Here is an 18,257-nt window from a genome sequence, read left to right on the forward strand (position 1 = left end):
GGGGGGAACAATTTATTAGGGCTGAACGATTTGGGGAAATAATCGAATTGCGATTTCCCCCCAAAATATTGCGATTGCGATTTAATATGCGATTTTTTTATTTTATCCTAATTTTTTCCCCAACAAATCGTAATGAATGATTTCAATATGATCAACACAATATTAGATACATTTAGTGTAAAATATTATTTCCCACAATTAAAATGTTTACAACAAGCTTTGCCAGTGTGCATTTAAGATTTTAAGATTTTAGATCACGTTTTTAATCGCGAACGTTGCGGTTAGAAAATCGCGTTCTATCATATCGCGATTAAATCGCAAATGCAATTAATCGTTCAGCCCTACAATTTATTCATTTATTTTTCATGCATTTTTTTATATCCTCCAACCACTGCTTCTTGGGAACAGCCTCTACAGAGGGGCAGTATATAATGCCCTTGTACTGGCTGTGTCCAGTCTCCGCTGTCCTGAACTGCCCGCATTTCTTGCACGTGTTGCGCAGAACACTGCAGGTCCGTTTTCGGACTGGAGCAGGAGCGGCAGAGGAGAGGCTGGCACCCAGAGGACGATACCTTCCACTTCAACCTGTGACTGGCCCACAGTGCTGCCAGCCTGGGGGTACTGGTGAAATGGGCCTGGTTGGGGGGGGGGGGTGCAGATGGTGGGCACACATTAGCAGGGAGGAGAGGGTCAGTCGCCACAGACAAGTGGCTGGGAAGGTCCAGTCCTTGCACCACCACGTTGCCCTGCCTCTACACCCTCTTGTTGTGCCACTGTACCAGGGTGGGTGGTGTGGCTCACGTCTACCAGCTGCAGGGTGGTCTGCTGCATAACAGCCCCATTGTCTAGAATGCGCCGCCTGATCCTCCTGTAGTCATTCAGGATGAGATCCCATCTGGACAGAGAGAGAGAACACAGCAGCCCGTGAGAAAAGACAAAAACATGAATGTGAATATGTATGACAGGGCACAGAGGGAAAGTAGTAAGACAATAAATGTTCCTGACCTGCTGGTTGGTGAGGGCCAGAGAGGGCTGGTTCCTCAGCTCCACCAGATACTCTACCATGCTGTCAACTCGGTCCATGCCTGACACCCCAGAGTCATCCACAGCCTGAGAAAGAAAAAAAAACATAAAAACTGATGAGTGACACGTTTTGTAAACAGATGTGGGACAAAATGCAGATACAGTGATTTTACTTCTTTACACACAATTATGAATTTACATAACCCAGACTCTTCAGGAGAGGCTGGGACACCTGGCTGCAGCATGGTGGAAGCAGTCAGGGAGGAGCTTGGAGGCAGCAGCAGTCAGGTTCCCCACCCACCAGTTCCTGCAGCAGCCGCTCAATAAGGCTGATGGGGGCCTCCACGCCGCATGTCCTCCTGCAGCAGTACTGGCTCAACTCCCTCCTACTTATTCTCCTGTCCACCAGAAGATCAGTAAGGGCTAGCACCCCTTCCTGCCTGAGCTGCTCCCTCGTCATCTGCCGCAACAGAGCGAGGTCCCCTGCATCCCACTCAAAGGGGCATGCAGACAGGCAGCCCATGTAGGTGTGGTAGAGCATCGGTGGTGGTGCCGCCGAAAGCCCGCCTCCTCATGAAGTGCCAGGTGTACCTGGTCTGCAGCTTACTCGCCCCCTCACTCACGCAGCGGCCACAGTCCACGTATAGCAGGACTGGGGGTGGAACAGCTGCTTGGTGGTACCGCTCCATCACTCCATCCTATCCAGTCCCAGCCCCTCCTGCACTGTCACTACACTGGTCAGGATCTAACCAACCTCGTTGCCAATGGAGGTCACCCAAAGAGCTGTCCCCCTGCCACGGCCAGTCAGCTTCTTTGTGATCTGAAATTTGATAACAGTGATGTTTAATATTACGCACTTTTTTTTCCTACAGCAGTAATGTATGTAGAATAAATACACAACACACATTTATAATAACTGCTTATAATTTAAATCAATGTTATTAGCTAACTAACTAGAACCATACAACAGGTACAATAAGCAAATAGGTACAGTAGTCAACAAGTAAACACTGAATGTGAGCATGCTTTGAACAATACACTGAGACACTGCAGCACATAAACATACACTCCTGTACCGTTATTGTTATCAATAGCAATCATATTATGCATGATCAGTACAGTAGTTGTATGATATACGAGAAACGACGCTTAACACCGCTGGTGTACAGTACAGGTACAGTACAGGTACAGTAGTCAACAAGTAAACACTGAATGTGAGCATGCTTTGAATATGGCGTCAGTTTAGTGCCAAAACTCACACATGCGAGGAAACGTCTATTCGAGTGAATTTCAGGTTTTCGCAAGCGTGAATTTCTTCTACGCACTCAATTTTAGCAGCCGCGAGAGGAAATTCAACAACTGCGAGCGCAGAGACTGACATACTCTCTCGCGAAAACTTGGTCTACTCGCTCGAATTTATCATACGCTCTCGCGAAAACTTTATCTGCTCGCTCGAAAGTATGACTTTTGGCAGTGTGTGGGCGGTTTTGGCAGTGTGTGGGCGGGTACCAAAGGAGGACGGGCTCTTTTCTGATTGGTCTTGCTTTGACAGCAGGAGAGTCATATTCACGACAACTGTTTACCAAACTCCGTTAAGTAGCTACATATGTCTTTGTATGGTGAAGACTGATATTTAACGACGAACCGAAGTAACGGTACCCATTAAACACGTTTTGAATAAATACTAGTGGTGATTGTAGCATTTGACCCACGATCACTTTATTTATTTCCTGGAAAAAGAGTCAGTTCTCGTGACATAGTCGCTGTTATGCCAGTAGGTTATGCCAGTAGGTAACATATCTAGCTACATATATGCAGCTACTCATCAGAGTTTGGTTGAAGTGAGTGACGTGACTACGAGACTCTGTCAAAGCTGACAACTGTTTAGCTACATATGAAAACTGATATTTAATGACGAACCGAAGTAACGGCACCCATTAAAGCTGTTTTGATTAAATACTACTGGTGATTGTGGCATTTGACCCACGATCACTTTATTTTTTCCAGGAAAAAGAGTCAGTTCTCGAGACAGTCGATGTTATCTGCCAGTAGGTAACATAGTTAGCTACTAGCTATCTTTAAGCTTGCTGCTAGTATTAAGTGTTGAGCACTACACAGTAAACAACAGTAATTTCAGTCACAAAGTTCATTTTATTGAATTTGTTCATCATTCTTACAGTTAGAACTTGCAATTGTCCTCTCATGTTATTAAATTGTATTATTTAGCTGCTAGCTAGTCTACTACTGATCTAAGATTCTAGAGCTCGGCTGACTGCCTCAGAAGATTCCTGCGCTAGCAAGAAGCATTTGCCTGCTACCTGTTGTAGCTAGCAGTGTTAAAAGCAGTGAAAACACTCGGACCATGTGTAACCTCACCTAGGTCACTATTCCCCTGTGTTCCGGTTCTTACTTCCAAAGGAATGAAATGAGTGGAGGAGACTGTGTACCACAATAAATATATCTTTAATAAGTAAGTGATGGTTTATGTACACAAGGCAGACAGTGTAAATGAGACTAGACAAATGCCTATAATTGATAATGACGGTATGGTATTCACTGATAATCCAAATCATAAAAGGAAAGAAGTACAGCCCTGTTCAGGGCAGACATTTAAGGGCGAGGGTAAGAGTAGGTCAGTCGCGGCTAAAGCCCACCCTAGAGGTAAGACTAACTAAAGGGTTTGTATCAAGTAGCCAATCTTGATACTAGACCACTACACACCACACCAACGGCAAGTCACAATGGCTATCCACTACACCACAAATCACACACTTCCCACTACGGCCCCTAGTAGCGGGCGTTGCACAGCACACACAAGTTGCAAGCGGATAAGGACTCCCCTCTATGATAGCCCCAGCTACGACTGACCCAAAGGAATAAAACAGAAAGAAAATAAAACTCGCCAAGACAACAACCAAGTAAACGGAAGGTGGTTTTACAGCAACACTATGCAGGCTAGTAGCTCAATTCAAGTGCTTGTCTCATCATAAATTAGCTATGGGAAAAACAGTGATATACAGTGTTCCTAGAACCAAAGGACAAAGAGCTATAATCATTATACACAGTAAATATTCAAATCACAATTCATTGTAGCCATTTCACAATTCATTGTACACAGTACACATTCAATTCACAATTCATTAAAAACAATTCATTATATACAGTAAACATTGAGCCATTTAATATAAAGACTGGTTCTTTTAAAATGTATCCCAAATACCTCATAAAGTCCCGCATGCGATGTTAAGACGCCAGTGTTCCAAATGCGTTGTAGGTGTGAAAACTACAAACAAACGAAGTTGCTAATTAGATATATTGCAACGCGTCTCATGCCACGGCATACACAACAGTGCAAACAATGAGTTACCTGTTCGTCTGTTAGAGGCAACACTTCACAATCCTACTGGCGTTATATTCCAACGAACAAGCAGATCCGTATTGTGCTTAATATTCACCGCCGACAGAGCCAAACCAAACATGCTGCGTTTGCCGCGTGAATGGCATTTAAAACAAATAGGAAGTGCGGGTCACTGTGAGCTACCGTGTAACGTCACGTCACGTGCACCAGGCACAATCAGGTGACGGGCTGTACACCTGCTAAGGGCAACCCCTTCCACCCGTCACATATTCCCCCTACTTTAAAAGGCCACCGTCCCGGTGCCTGTTAATCCCAAGGCCTATAATAGCAGTTTGGAGAGACATAAGAAATGGAGTGTTGTTGAGTCTCCAGCTGTTGGGTGGCAGACCGAGGCAACCGAAAGGGGTTTGAGTGCTGGCCAGCTTGTGTTCGCCTCGGCCGTCTTGATGGGTCTTCCTGAGGGCTGCTTGGACCTTGGGAACGTTCCTGTTCCTGTTCCGTGTTGGGGAGGGTCCAGTTTGCACCAATGTCTACCTCTGGCGGGGTTTGGTTCTCTTGAGTGCCATCTGTTTGGGACCGGAAGGTGAGTGTTTGTGGCTGGTTCCAAGTCCCGGCATGCTCTGGTATATCCTTGGGTATGGCCTCGGATTGTGGATGAGGTAGCAAGTGGATCCATACTGCCTCCTCTTCCTCGTCACTACCTGGACTTCTACTCCCCTCATTACTCATGTCACTTACTAGCTGGTCTGAGGGCGCTTGGATTGACTGTGGGGCCTGGGAGGGCAACACCCTCAGCTCTGAGCGGTGGATGTTTTTGTCTGGGCCCCGTCCATCTTCCGGGGTGATGTGATAGACCAATCCCTTTTCATCAAAGCATTTCACCACCTTATATACCTTGGGATCCCAATGATCTTGTATTTTGTGTCGGCCCTGTGGATGGCTTTTTCTGTACACTCTTGTGCCTTCTGTGAGAAGAGGTGGGGGTAACCCAGGTCGTTCTCGTGATGCAGCTGCTGCGTCCAGATGGTTCTTGGCACTAGTGTACACCTCCGCCAAATTTTCTGCATGGGTGGTGACCCAGTCTTCAGGATGAACACTTGTTGGGTCTTCTCCCACTAGGCCCAACAGGAAGTCCACAGGCAGTTGAGGTTTCTGCCCAAACATTAAGTGATACGGCGAGTAGCCGGTGGACTGGTGGACTGAGGTATTGTAAGCGAACAATAGGTGTGGGAGTGCTTTAGGCCATCTTCTTTTCTTCTCTGGAGGGAGAGTCCGCAAGAGGTCATGGAGTGTTCTGTTGAAGCGCTCACACTGCCCGTTTCCTTGAGGATGGTATGGGGTGGTCCTGCTTTTTTGTATTCCATACAATTTACACAGCCGTTTCAGTAGTTCCCCTTCAAAAGATCGGCCTTGGTCAGAATGAATCCGTTTGGGCACCCCAAAGGAATAAAACCACCTCTCTGTGAGCATATGGGCTACTGTCTCTGCCCGCTGATTGGTGGTGGGATAGGCTTGCGTAAATTTTGAAAAAAACGTCAGTTACAATGAGGACATTCTCATAGCCATCACTTGCTCTGTCCATCAAAGTGAAGTCAATTGCTATGATCTCCAGAGGCCTAGAGGCTAAGAGATGACCGGAGAAGGTGCGAAGAGTTGGAATCACTCCCTTGGCCAAAACACAACGGTCGCACTGCTTACACCACTGTTCAATATCGTGGCGCATCTTCGGCCAGTAACAGCGCTGTCGCACCAACTCGGTCGTTCTCTCTACCCCTTGGTGGCCATGGTCGTCGTGCAGGCTTGTTAATACCTCTTTATGCAATGCTGTTGGCAGTAATAACTGCAGCTTCACTTCCCGTGCTGGTGGCATTTGGACTTCTCGGTACAAGATGCCGTCCTTCTCTCGTATCCGGCGCCATTGTCGGGCCAATTCCAGTACTAATCCTGCCTCCTTGGCCCTTTCCTGTCGCGTTGGTGGCTGTGCTCTCCTCCAGTAGGCCCGGAAAGTCCCTATTACTGGATCTTTGGCCTGTAGCGTTCTTAGATCAGCTGGTTGACGAATGGGGACAGCATCTATTGTTGAGGCCACTGCTACTGGTCCGTGCTGTTTCGTCATTCCTATAGAGGGAGTTATTCCTGAGGGGACAGCAATGCCCGAAGCCACAGCTGTGATAAACTGTGGGCTTAGGTCAGGGGTCTTACGGGATAGAGCATCTGCATTTCGATTGGCTGTTCCAGGACGATATTTTAGTTCAAAATCGAACGCAGCCAATTGAGAGGCCCATCGCTGCTCCACTGCAGCCAATTTCGCTGTTTGCAGATGGCTGAGTGGGTTATTATCCGTGTAGACCACAAATTTGGCTCCAAGTAAGTACTCACGGAAGCGCTCCGTCACTGCCCACTTTAGGGCCACAAACTCCAGCTTCATTGAACTGTAGTTGGACATGTTCTTTTCAGACGGCCGTAGAGCCCTGCTTGCGAATGCGACTGGTCTTCTTGTTCCCTCCACCTCCTGTGACAACACAGCGCCTAGGCCATGATGACTGGCGTCAATTTCAAGCACAAAGGGCTGGGAAAAATCTGCATATTTTAACACAGGGGCATTAGCCAGTTCTTGTTTTAGGGCCTGGAAGGCACACTCGCAGTGGTTGTCCCAATGGCCCCCCAACTTGGCATTGGAACCCCTCACAGCCTTCTTGCTCTTCCCCTGAACCTCTGCCACCAGCTGATGCAATGGGCCGGCATGCCTTGTGAACCCTTCCACAAAGCGTCGGTAATAGGAGGCAAAGCCAAGGAAGGAGCGAAGCTCAGTGAGTGTGTCAGGGCGCTTCCATTCTAGCACAGTCTGTATCTTTTGAGGGTCGGTCGCAACGCCATTCGCTGATATTACATGACCTAGGTACTTTACTTCAGCCTTAAAGAAATTACATTTATTCAGTTTCAGCTTCAGGTTATGATCTTGGAGGCGCTTGAGGACCAGTTCTAACCGTTGCAGGTGCTGGTGGAAGGAGGATGAAAATATAATTATATCATCCAAGTACAGTAGCAACGAATCAAAACTCTGATCACCAAAAATGCGTTCCATTAACCTTTGGAACGTACTGGGTGCGTTGCAGAGCCCGAAGGGCATACGATTGAATTCGAAGAGGCCAAACGGGGTGCAAAACGCAGTTTTGTCTTTATCCTTCCCTGCTCGCAGCGCCAAAATGTAACCTCACCTAGGTCACTATTCCCCTGTGTTCCGGTTCTTACTTCCAAAGGAATGAAATGAGTGGAGGAGACTGTGTACCACAATAAATATATCTTTAATAAGTAAGTGATGGTTTATGTACACAAGGCAGACAGTGTAAATGAGACTAGACAAATGCCTATAATTGATAATGACGGTATGGTATTCACTGATAATCCAAATCATAAAAGGAAAGAAGTACAGCCCTGTTCAGGGCAGACATTTAAGGGCGAGGGTAAGAGTAGGTCAGTCGCGGCTAAAGCCCACCCTAGAGGTAAGACTAACTAAAGGGTTTGTATCAAGTAGCCAATCTTGATACTAGACCACTACACACCACACCAACGGCAAGTCACAATGGCTATCCACTACACCACAAATCACACACTTCCCACTACGGCCCCTAGTAGCGGGCGTTGCACAGCACACACAAGTTGCAAGCGGATAAGGACTCCCCTCTATGATAGCCCCAGCTACGACTGACCCAAAGGAATAAAACAGAAAGAAAATAAAACTCGCCAAGACAACAACCAAGTAAACGGAAGGTGGTTTTACAGCAACACTATGCAGGCTAGTAGCTCAATTCAAGTGCTTGTCTCATCATAAATTAGCTATGGGAAAAACAGTGATATACAGTGTTCCTAGAACCAAAGGACAAAGAGCTATAATCATTATACACAGTAAATATTCAAATCACAATTCATTGTAGCCATTTCACAATTCATTGTACACAGTACACATTCAATTCACAATTCATTAAAAACAATTCATTATATACAGTAAACATTGAGCCATTTAATATAAAGACTGGTTCTTTTAAAATGTATCCCAAATACCTCATAAAGTCCCGCATGCGATGTTAAGACGCCAGTGTTCCAAATGCGTTGTAGGTGTGAAAACTACAAACAAACGAAGTTGCTAATTAGATATATTGCAACGCGTCTCATGCCACGGCATACACAACAGTGCAAACAATGAGTTACCTGTTCGTCTGTTAGAGGCAACACTTCACAATCCTACTGGCGTTATATTCCAACGAACAAGCAGATCCGTATTGTGCTTAATATTCACCGCCGACAGAGCCAAACCAAACATGCTGCGTTTGCCGCGTGAATGGCATTTAAAACAAATAGGAAGTGCGGGTCACTGTGAGCTACCGTGTAACGTCACGTCACGTGCACCAGGCACAATCAGGTGACGGGCTGTACACCTGCTAAGGGCAACCCCTTCCACCCGTCACACATGGAATAAATTACATTAAAACATTGAAGTCAACTTTGAAAACTCAGCAGCAAGAGCTAGCTTCAACAGTTAGCAAGCAAAGGTTTCTTGCTAGCGCAGGAATCTAAAGCTAGCTAGTAGCTAGATATGTTACCTACTGGCATAACAGCGACTATGTCACGAGAACTGACTCTTTTTCCAGGAATAAATAAAGTGATCGTGGGTCAAATGCTACAATCACCACTAGTATTTATTCAAAACGTGTTTAATGGGTACCGTTACTTCGGTTCGTCGTTAAATATCAGTCTTCACCATACAAAGACATATGTAGCTACTTAACAGAGTTTGGTAAACAGTTGTCGTGAATATGACTCTCCTGCTGTCAAAGCAAGACCAATCAGAAAAGAGCCCGTCCTCCTTTGGTTCCCGCCCACACACTGCCAAAACCGCCCACACACTGCCAAAAGTCATACTTTCAAGCGAGCAGATAAAGTTTTCGCGAGAGCGTATGATGAATTCGAGCGAGCAGACTAAGTTTTCGCGAGAGAGTATGTCAGTCTCTGCGCTCGCAGTTGTTGAATTTCCTCTCGCGGCTGCTAAAATTGAGTGCGCAGAAGAAATTCACGCTTGCGAAAACCTGAAGTTCACTCGAATAGACGTTTCCTCGCATGTGTGAGTTTTGGCACTAAACTGACGCCATATTTGAACAATACACTGAGACACTGCAGCACATAAACATACACTCCTGTGTCGTTATCGTTATCAATAGCAATCATATTATGCATGATCAGTTACAGTAGTTGTATGATATACGAGAAACGACGCTTAACACCGCTGGTCAGGCGTCATATAGATAGCAAGCCAACTAGATGGTTAGCTAACTGATACAAGCTTTCAACAACTACTTTAATCACTGCCAATACTCGGCCGTTTGGCTGTTTCAGGTCAGAGTAACATTATAGTAGTTACACATGGCTGTTTCCATTCATAGCAATGTTGTAGTAATAAGACGTAGCATAACCTAGTTCATAATGTAACCGTTACATCGGTGCACGTATCTTCAGTGAAAGCGTTAACGTTAGTTAGGCTTGTCAATCAATACAATATGGAAATGAAACGTGTGTCCGTCTAAGAGAAAAATAAAAACATGTCGTGGTTACTTACTTACTTCGACGAGTTGTCGTAGCTTCAGCCATCTTGAGGAGCTTGCGTCTACGTAACTTGGCAACGTAACGTCACACAAGTTCAAGCCAAGTTCTCGACTATGGCGCAGAAGCGCCGCGATTGGCACAGGTCATTCTCGTTCCGTGGCTGGATTGGATTACTGAGAATGGATTTGAAAGGCGAGGATTGGCCGACGAGACCCGAGCGGTCGCGCCAAAGCACTGTCGCCCTGGCATTTACGGTAACATGTGACGTTGGTACGCTGCAAGAACGTTATGCTATCTAACGTAGGCTAACGTGCTAATGTCAGACAGTTGGCTGACAGACGCTGTTGCTACCGGATGGTAGTCCTCTACCGGATGGTAGTCCCGCACATCGCGCATGCTCAGACACAAACGGTTTACGGCAGAAGGCTCAACGTCAACATATGGGGTTGTCTTAACGCATAATGTGGGTATATTTAATGTAATATATTTAATTATTAAAAGTGTGGAGACGGAGTAAGGGTAAAAGGCAAATAGTTTGTATTATGAAGAAGTGAGAAAATATAGCAGTAGGTAAATCAAATAAAGCATTGATGTGCTAGCCAATATAACTGAGAACAAAAGAGGATATCCAGTATATCTTTAACTTCTTCATTATACAAACGTTAAGAACTTACAGCTGTATACAAGAGCAAACTTCTTAAAGTATACCGTCTTTCGCAAACTTCCATCAGCTTTAGCCAGCGATTGTATTCCGCTGTCTACAGTGTCGCAAAGTGGCGCATGATCGGGTAGTGCGCATGCGCGACTACGATCCGGTAGAGGACTACCATCCGGTAGCGACAGACGCCTCCCAAATCACATCAACCATTTTTGCTGGTTACAATAACGGTGTTATCGGATAGTACAGTGTCTTTTTCTCTGTAACTTTTGAAAAATCTAAGCGTGAAAACGCTGGAAAATGTACATTTACATAAGTCATGGCCGTCAACCGAGTTTGGTCCGGAGTTTAGCTGCTAAAGTTATCTTCTGTCCTGTCGTTTGAAGCAAAACTTTTTAGCTCTGGCATTGGTCTCCCATTATGTATTTATCACTTCACTGGATTAGAAGTCCATTTCCAGGCTCTCGCACGCCCCCTTCATTGAGGCAGAGGTTAGTTTTGCCTCCCCTATGTGCTTTTTCACTGTGGTTTTATGACAGATCAGCAAGACTAAACAGCTTCTTCACGTACGTGAAATACATTACATTACATTGCCTATTCTATGGATACAAACAACAATAAATTATGGATAATCAAAGTGTCTACAAATATTTCAGTGATGACAAACAATGAGAAAGCAAAAGGCAAGCGCTCAACCCAGTGTGTGAGAGATTGCACAATCTGAAATGAGGCGCAGCTCGTCGCTGCCTCACCTCGCGAGTCGCCTCTGTTTGAACAGGATATGGTCAAATTCAGCGATTTTGATCATAAAAATGATCGGAATCATACAAAAATTAAATTTAAAGCACAGATCAGTGGATACATATTAATGTTTATTTTATTTTATTTTTTCATGATGACTTTTACTTTTCATGAGGCTCTGCCTCCCCTGACAGCACGTCCCTATGTGTATGTAATCTGAAGCACTGACCCGTTTTCTACTGCCGGGCGCTTCACTGCAACTGAACAAACTTACTACTCTCCTACTCCAGTTTGTTTTCAGAATGAGAGAATTTTAGGAGGAGGATGCCATTACTGTGGCTCAACTAGAGACAGGAGCCAGGTGGTTGGGTTGGCCTGTGCCCGTGCAACATTCAACACAGGAATGTTTATGATTAAACTGTTACCAGAGCACAAAATTGTTTACAACAGCACAAAGTTCTTCATAGATCTAGCCTCATAATTTTGTTGTCAAAGTGCACCAGATTGATGGATTGAACTTTAAAATGTGCAAAATGTTCTTATATATATATAAAATATATTCCCCCCCGGAGCATGCCCGGGACCCTCCTAGGGGGTTCGCATCGTTGTCACCTTTTTCATCCTGATGAGTTTGCACCCCTGTCCATGAGCTCTGCATGGCTCTCTCTGCCCTCTGCTGGCATAGGTGCTCATTACCAGTCCCTGTCATGTGTGAGCAAATTATTGAAATGTTTAAAAATAATTGTTCTCAAAGAAAGGTAAGAAGGGATTTGGATATTACACCCTCCACGGTGCATAACATAATTAAAAGATTCAAGGAGTCTGGAGGAATTTCAGTGCATTAAGGGAAAGGACGCAAGCCTAAGCTGAATAACCATGATCTCCGATCCCTCAGACGGCACTGCATCAAGAACCGTCATTCATCTATAAGCGATATAACCACATGGGCTCAGGATTACTTTGGCAGACCTTTGTTAGGCACTACAATACATAGTTACATCAACAAATGGCAGTTAAAACTTTACTGTGCCAAAATGAAGCCTTGTGTTAACCGTGTCCAGAAGCGCAGTCGACTTCTCTGGGCTCGGAGGCATCTGGGATGGACCATCACACAGTGGAAACGTGTATTGTGGTCAGACGAATCAGTATTTCAGGTCTTTTTTTGGAAGAAATGGACACTGCGTGCTCCGGATCAAAGAAGAAAAGGACCATCCAGACTGTTACCGGCAACAATTCCAAAAGTAAGGGTCTGTCATGGTATGGGGTTGTGTCAGTGCCCTTGGCAAAGGTAATTTACACTCCTTTGATGGCACCATTAATGCAGAAAAGTACACAGAGATTTTGGAGCAACTTATGCTGCCTTCAATACGACATCCTTTCTAGAGACGCCCATGCATATTTCAACAAGATAATGCAAAACCACATTCTGCACACATTTCAAAGGCATGGCTGAGAAAGAAGAGTGTGTGGGTGCTGGACTGGCCTGCCTGAAATAGAGAATGTGTGGCGCATTTTAAAACGCAAAACGTTTGGGACAAATTTACACCTGAAACGCCTCATCACCTGGTGTCTTCAGTCCCTAAACATCTTTAGTGTTGTGAAAAGGAATGGCAACATTACAAAGTGCTAAATGCTTTACTGTCCCAACTTGTTTTGAAATATGTTGCAAGAGTCAAAATTGAATTGTGTTTATTTTGAAAAACAATAAAATTCATGACGTAAAACATCAAATAATGTGTTGTTGTATTGTTGTCAATGTAATACAGGTGAAAGATAATTGCTATAATAATAAATAATCACTGTTTTCAGTTTTAATTTTAATTTAACATACCGTCCCAAGTTTATCTGATTTGGGGTTGTATGTGTTAAGTCACTCAATGAGTACTCTCCCCGGGTAGTGGAAATTGTATTGATGTATGTATTAACTGGCATCATGACATGCATTACTCCACTGGTCTAGAAGTTGTATTATCTATGAATGTACTGGTTTCTATACATGTGTGCATGAAGGGAAGGATTAACATTTGGTTGTTCTTGAGTACATTTTGTGTTACAATCAAACAGTGAAATAAAATAGATTTCAGCACTTTCACCACGCTACTCATCTTAAAGGTGCAGTCCGCCATTCTAATCTGTTGTGTCACTCTGCGCCCCTCCCAGCTGTGGTGGCAGCAGGATCATTAATTTCATGCCCTTCACCTGCCAGCAGGGGGATTTCAGCATTAATGTGCCTATGACTCCTCTCTCTCTCCCCATCTCTCCCCCCTCTCTCTCTCTCTCGCCATCTCTCTCTCGCACGCTCTCTATTTTTCACATTTGACATTGCATGCGTAAACAGACACACCCAGCTTGCATATATAATTCTAATAATTCTGTAGCATTATGTTTTTCAGTCTTATTTCGTGTTTAATTTAACCCAGAGTAGGTTGGGAGCTGAGCGAGAGAAAGGCAGTAAACACAAACAACAACAAAAATGGCCCCCATATTCTTCACTGATTTTTTTAAGGTACAAAGAAAGCAGTATTTATTATTCAGTACTTAGTTATTCAGTAAATTTCTGTGTAAACAAAGTGACATTTCATTCTCTGCACCATACATGACAACCAGGATAACATGCACATGACATCACATCACATAACCTAACCCAGAAGACTATAACTGTAGCAATATTACATATAGTTCAACATCTGCACTTGCTCTTGATAGACACAAACCAAAAAAAAGAAAAAAGAAACAAAGAAGTTGACTGACGGATTAATCATAATAAATCAACAAGATGACATCCTTTAATAGGAGGTTTTTCACACATTTGTGATACATGCATTTACATGTCATCTTGGAAAAAACAATATAACACACCTGTAACACTGGCCTTGCGGCGATGTAAAAAGAATTGGAGGCAGTGTCTCAGATGTTTCTTGGAAAATGGCAAATGTTTTAAAGGCCGGTTGCAGCAGGCAAACACACCAGAAAAAAAATTCCAAATAATAGTTCTTAATAAATACATAATTCCCTAAACAATTCAGCTCCAAACTACCCAAGTAACTCTCAATAAACATGAGTCAACTTAGCATTTTGTCGCTCTCAATTCCAAACAATTCACCTTAGTCGTCAAGAGGGGTTGCAAGTTGTTCCCCTCAGACTCAGCGCTCACCAAGACCTAGTGCTGTTACAAATGACACAGAGGCTTCGAAGCTCGTGTCGCGAAAGTGAAGCACTTCCAGACGGAGCTAGTATCGAGGCTTGTATCGTTTTGCCGAAAGTACGTCACTGGTGTCGTCCGAAGCCTCATTTGAGTCAAGTGCTTCACCAAGTGGAGAAGTGGTTCGTGCACTTTTGGCGGGACGCTTCGACTATAAGATGGCCCAATTCCCATCTCGTACTCGTGGGTTTGGTGTTAGTGGTTGGAGATTTAGCGGTAGTTGGATATTTAGATTGTTTGGTGTTATTAGTAGTATAGATTATTTGAGATTGAGTTATGGAGCCAGTTAGGAAGAGAAAGTCGTCACGCCTGTGGGAATTCTTTGATTTGATTTCTCATAATAAGGTCTGTTTGTAGCTTGTATGACTTCCCTGACATTAGCCTATTATTATGTTATTTCGCTTGTCACAGACTTTTAGTTTAATGAGTATCTTTTTTATTCGTAGTTGAAATGTATGATCTGTGACAAGCAACTTAGTTACAGTAATAACACATTTTAGTCACACAGTTACACAAAGCACTTTCACCCCCTTTTCACTGCACGTTCACTGACCCTTTGTCCTAAAGCACTCTCACTACCCTTTGTATTCCAAAAGCACTTTAACTACCCTCTGTTCCACTAGCATACAGAAGACAGTAAATATAATTAGCAGGTGAAGAAAGAATAGAAAAAGAAAGCCTTTATTGTCATAGTTTTCGCATACAACGAAATTTGAATTAATGGAGGTACGTTTTTTTCACCACACGTTTGTGTGCATGTTATTTTATTAGGCCTTGCACACCACAACAAATTGAACAAATTCACTGTCCCGGGAAATCTTTCCTACATCGTATTTTTATTGACCAGCAGGTGTCATTAGAGTGCATTTGAAGTTTCGAGTAATGAACCTTTTTTCAACACGCCTTGCTGGAAAGCTTCGAGGGTTCATGAAGCTTCATTTTGCCATCACTACCAAGACCTGTTCTGCACCATTTCACCTCGCAAATCAACTAGCCTATCTATGAAAATACATATTCCGACTAATTATCAAATAAATACATTTCCCTATACTACTACAGACAGGTTTACACAAAGACAATAATATTATATTACATAGCACTCACATACATAAGTCACCAGTTATCACACACCCCTCTCATCCCACCAACTTGGCATGTGCACGTTTGACGTTCCATGCCCCAAAGTTCGAAGGTCTTTCCCGACTTTCCATCGGGTCGTTCCACCTGTAGACATATATAGGCCTATATATGTCAGAATGTATTACCGTAGGCCTATATATGTCTATGGTTCCACCGTTTTGCATACGGAAGTCAACACGCCACCGCACGGCAAGCTACTGTCCAGCCTTGTACAACGTTTCCTACGCGTTGAAGGGAAGGCCTTTCAGTCCCGGTATGTTTGGTGGTTGTATGTCCCATATGCGGTCCTGGTCGTGGTTACCTATGATGGTTGTTGTTTTTTGTGTGCAAATAAACCGTGTGCATGTACCCCGCGCTGTCTACTGTGTTTGTTTGAGCCCCGGAATGTATTAGCCTACCGTAGCGGAAACCGGCAGCCGCAACGTTACAACACACTAAATTAATTAATTCAACCCAGCTAAAAACATTCATGCTCAACCATGAAGGACCCCTCTTCATTTCATGTTCAATAGAAAACGCCACAGATGATTGAAACCTTCTGTGTGTGACTTCTAGTAATAAAGCCATAAATCTGGTTTCACTGCGTCATAAAATTCGGTCTAAGAAACTCTTGTTCGTTGGAGGTCATGTCAGTGGCTGTAGCTTGGATCTCTGTTAATCCCAAACTAACCTCAAGTTTTACATTTCGGCCCTTACTAATATCAGGCATATTGACAACGAACTGTCCAATGTTTTTCATTCCAGGCTCATCTACATACATTGCATCTTGTTCTGCTGTGCTGTAAAGCTGATAGATCATGGCAGTCTGGCTAGAATCAACTGGACTAAACATATACTCCTCAGCCTGATCACAGGCTACAGACTGACCATTTTGGACAAATCTGTGAAAAAGATCCTCACAGTACACGTACTCTTCTGCTTTGGTTTTTCTCCACTTCTCTGCCCTGTGTATTGCTCTGTCAAACGGACGACATTCTGCAATGCCATAGGTCAGAGCACTGACTCGTGATGCCACTATCTTGGGGTTCAGTCCAAACAGGACTGCCCCTTTTGCCACAGCCAGCTGAGCATCCACAGGACAGAGGATTCTGCACTGGTGGCCAAACTGCTTTTTCACTTCATCCTGAAGGATGCTACAAGATGCATAGCCCCCAACTAAGAGAATGTAGTCTATGTGGAGCTCTGGTGTGTGTAAGATTGCGTCTATGTCCTGCACAATTTTGTCCACACTCTCCTTGAAAAATTCTTTTAGCTTTGAAAGGCTAACTTTGATAGAGCCATCTGACCATGAGACTCCCTGAACATCTGTGAAGAAGCGGCAAATGTCTTGCTTCCCCTGTGCTAAAGTGGTCAAGTTGTAATGGCAAGGAATGTAAATATCCCTCATCTTTTTGGCACATTTAAATGTAGTGAAATCAAACATCATTCTCTGCACTTCACTGGGGTATTCTCTTTCATATTTGTCCCAGAAATCATGGCCAAAGGTGTCTCTGAGGAGGTTTTTGAACTTAGCATCAACAGTTCCACCACCCATATCGTTACCCGAAGCCTTGTGTAATTCCTTCAGGAGTCCTCCATCCAACACCTCATGCACAGTTATGTCAACTGTTCCACCTGGAATTAAAAAGCAATAATCAAGGCAAAGAAAATGCTTGATAGCTGTGACTGCAGTATGAAAGGTAAAGTTTTCTTTGCACAGGATTGTTAAGAAAGATTAAGCCTGTACCTCCACAATCAGCAACAATGTACTGTGTTCCAGTATTTTGCACCAGTATGTTGTGGTCAAGTCCCTCTGAGATGAATCCATCACTGGGGAGCTGGTTGCACCACACTGAGGCTGCCTCTGACTCTAGCGCAATGATGAGCCTTGCTGAGTCTGTCTCAGTGACCAGGCCTCCCTGAAAAATAACCATAAATAGGCAACTAGACAGGCTGGAGTCAGGGTTTGAACCCGAACCGCCAGAGAATTGCGGGAAGTATTCTGACGAAGCTTTTAATCAACATGATTCTGGCTTATCGCTAAACACATACAAACTGATCAGAGTACAGAGAAGCTGCAGTTCAGGTTTGAGTTCTACCTAACTGTTCACTCTAATAATACTAGGCCCCTATACCTCTAAAAGTGGAAGTGCCACTGTCTGATTAGTCTAGTTGGGTCAAAATAGTAAGTAGGGTGTGTTGATGCACCATGTAAGGGCAACACTCTTTGTGTTAGTAATGGTCTGGCTAAATTTGTAAAGTAAAAAGTTGGCTAAATCCCTATTCAAATGGTCACAGAACTATAACGTTCTTTGAAAACAGCTTTGGCAGAATTACCTGTATTGCTGCTTCTCTCATGAATTGTTTGGCTGCAGGCTCCCAGATTCCCGGCACAGTCAGCACCCAGGTCACATCAGAGGCACTGAATGTTCTTCCACATGTGTGTTCTGACAGCATGTCTAGAGCATGATCCTTTAGATATCGGATACTTTCAGAGAACACTTTCATAGCCTCCATAGACCTCCCTCCAGAGTCAGAGATCATCATGTTTCTGCTGA

The 18,257-nt window shown here is 44.1% G+C and overlaps 1 protein-coding gene and 2 long non-coding RNA genes across 3 annotated transcripts; all 3 read right to left on the reverse strand.

Annotated features, from left to right (window-relative positions):
- Positions 1-3,470: 3,470 nt before the first annotated feature.
- LOC122130226 lies at positions 3,471-4,792 on the reverse strand. The gene is made up of 2 exons (XR_006151845.1): positions 4,391-4,792; positions 3,471-4,306 (listed from the first exon to the last, which is right to left on the reverse strand). It is a non-coding gene; the product is annotated as an uncharacterized LOC122130226 (long non-coding RNA).
- Positions 4,793-7,670: 2,878 nt separating this feature from the next.
- On the reverse strand, positions 7,671-8,847 carry LOC122130227. Its single transcript, XR_006151846.1, has 2 exons — positions 8,591-8,847; positions 7,671-8,506 (listed from the first exon to the last, which is right to left on the reverse strand). It is a non-coding gene; the product is annotated as an uncharacterized LOC122130227 (long non-coding RNA).
- Positions 8,848-16,297: 7,450 nt separating this feature from the next.
- LOC122130225 (heat shock 70 kDa protein 12A-like) lies at positions 16,298-18,246 on the reverse strand. The gene is made up of 3 exons (XM_042704884.1): positions 18,037-18,246; positions 17,447-17,618; positions 16,298-17,334 (listed from the first exon to the last, which is right to left on the reverse strand). The coding sequence occupies exons 1-3, from the start codon at positions 18,244-18,246 to the stop codon at positions 16,298-16,300; spliced, it is 1,419 nt and encodes a 472-aa protein (XP_042560818.1).
- Positions 18,247-18,257: the final 11 nt, after the last annotated feature.

This window comes from Clupea harengus, unplaced genomic scaffold (assembly GCF_900700415.2).
Source record: "Clupea harengus unplaced genomic scaffold, Ch_v2.0.2, whole genome shotgun sequence".
Lineage (NCBI taxonomy): Eukaryota > Metazoa > Chordata > Actinopteri > Clupeiformes > Clupeidae > Clupea > Clupea harengus.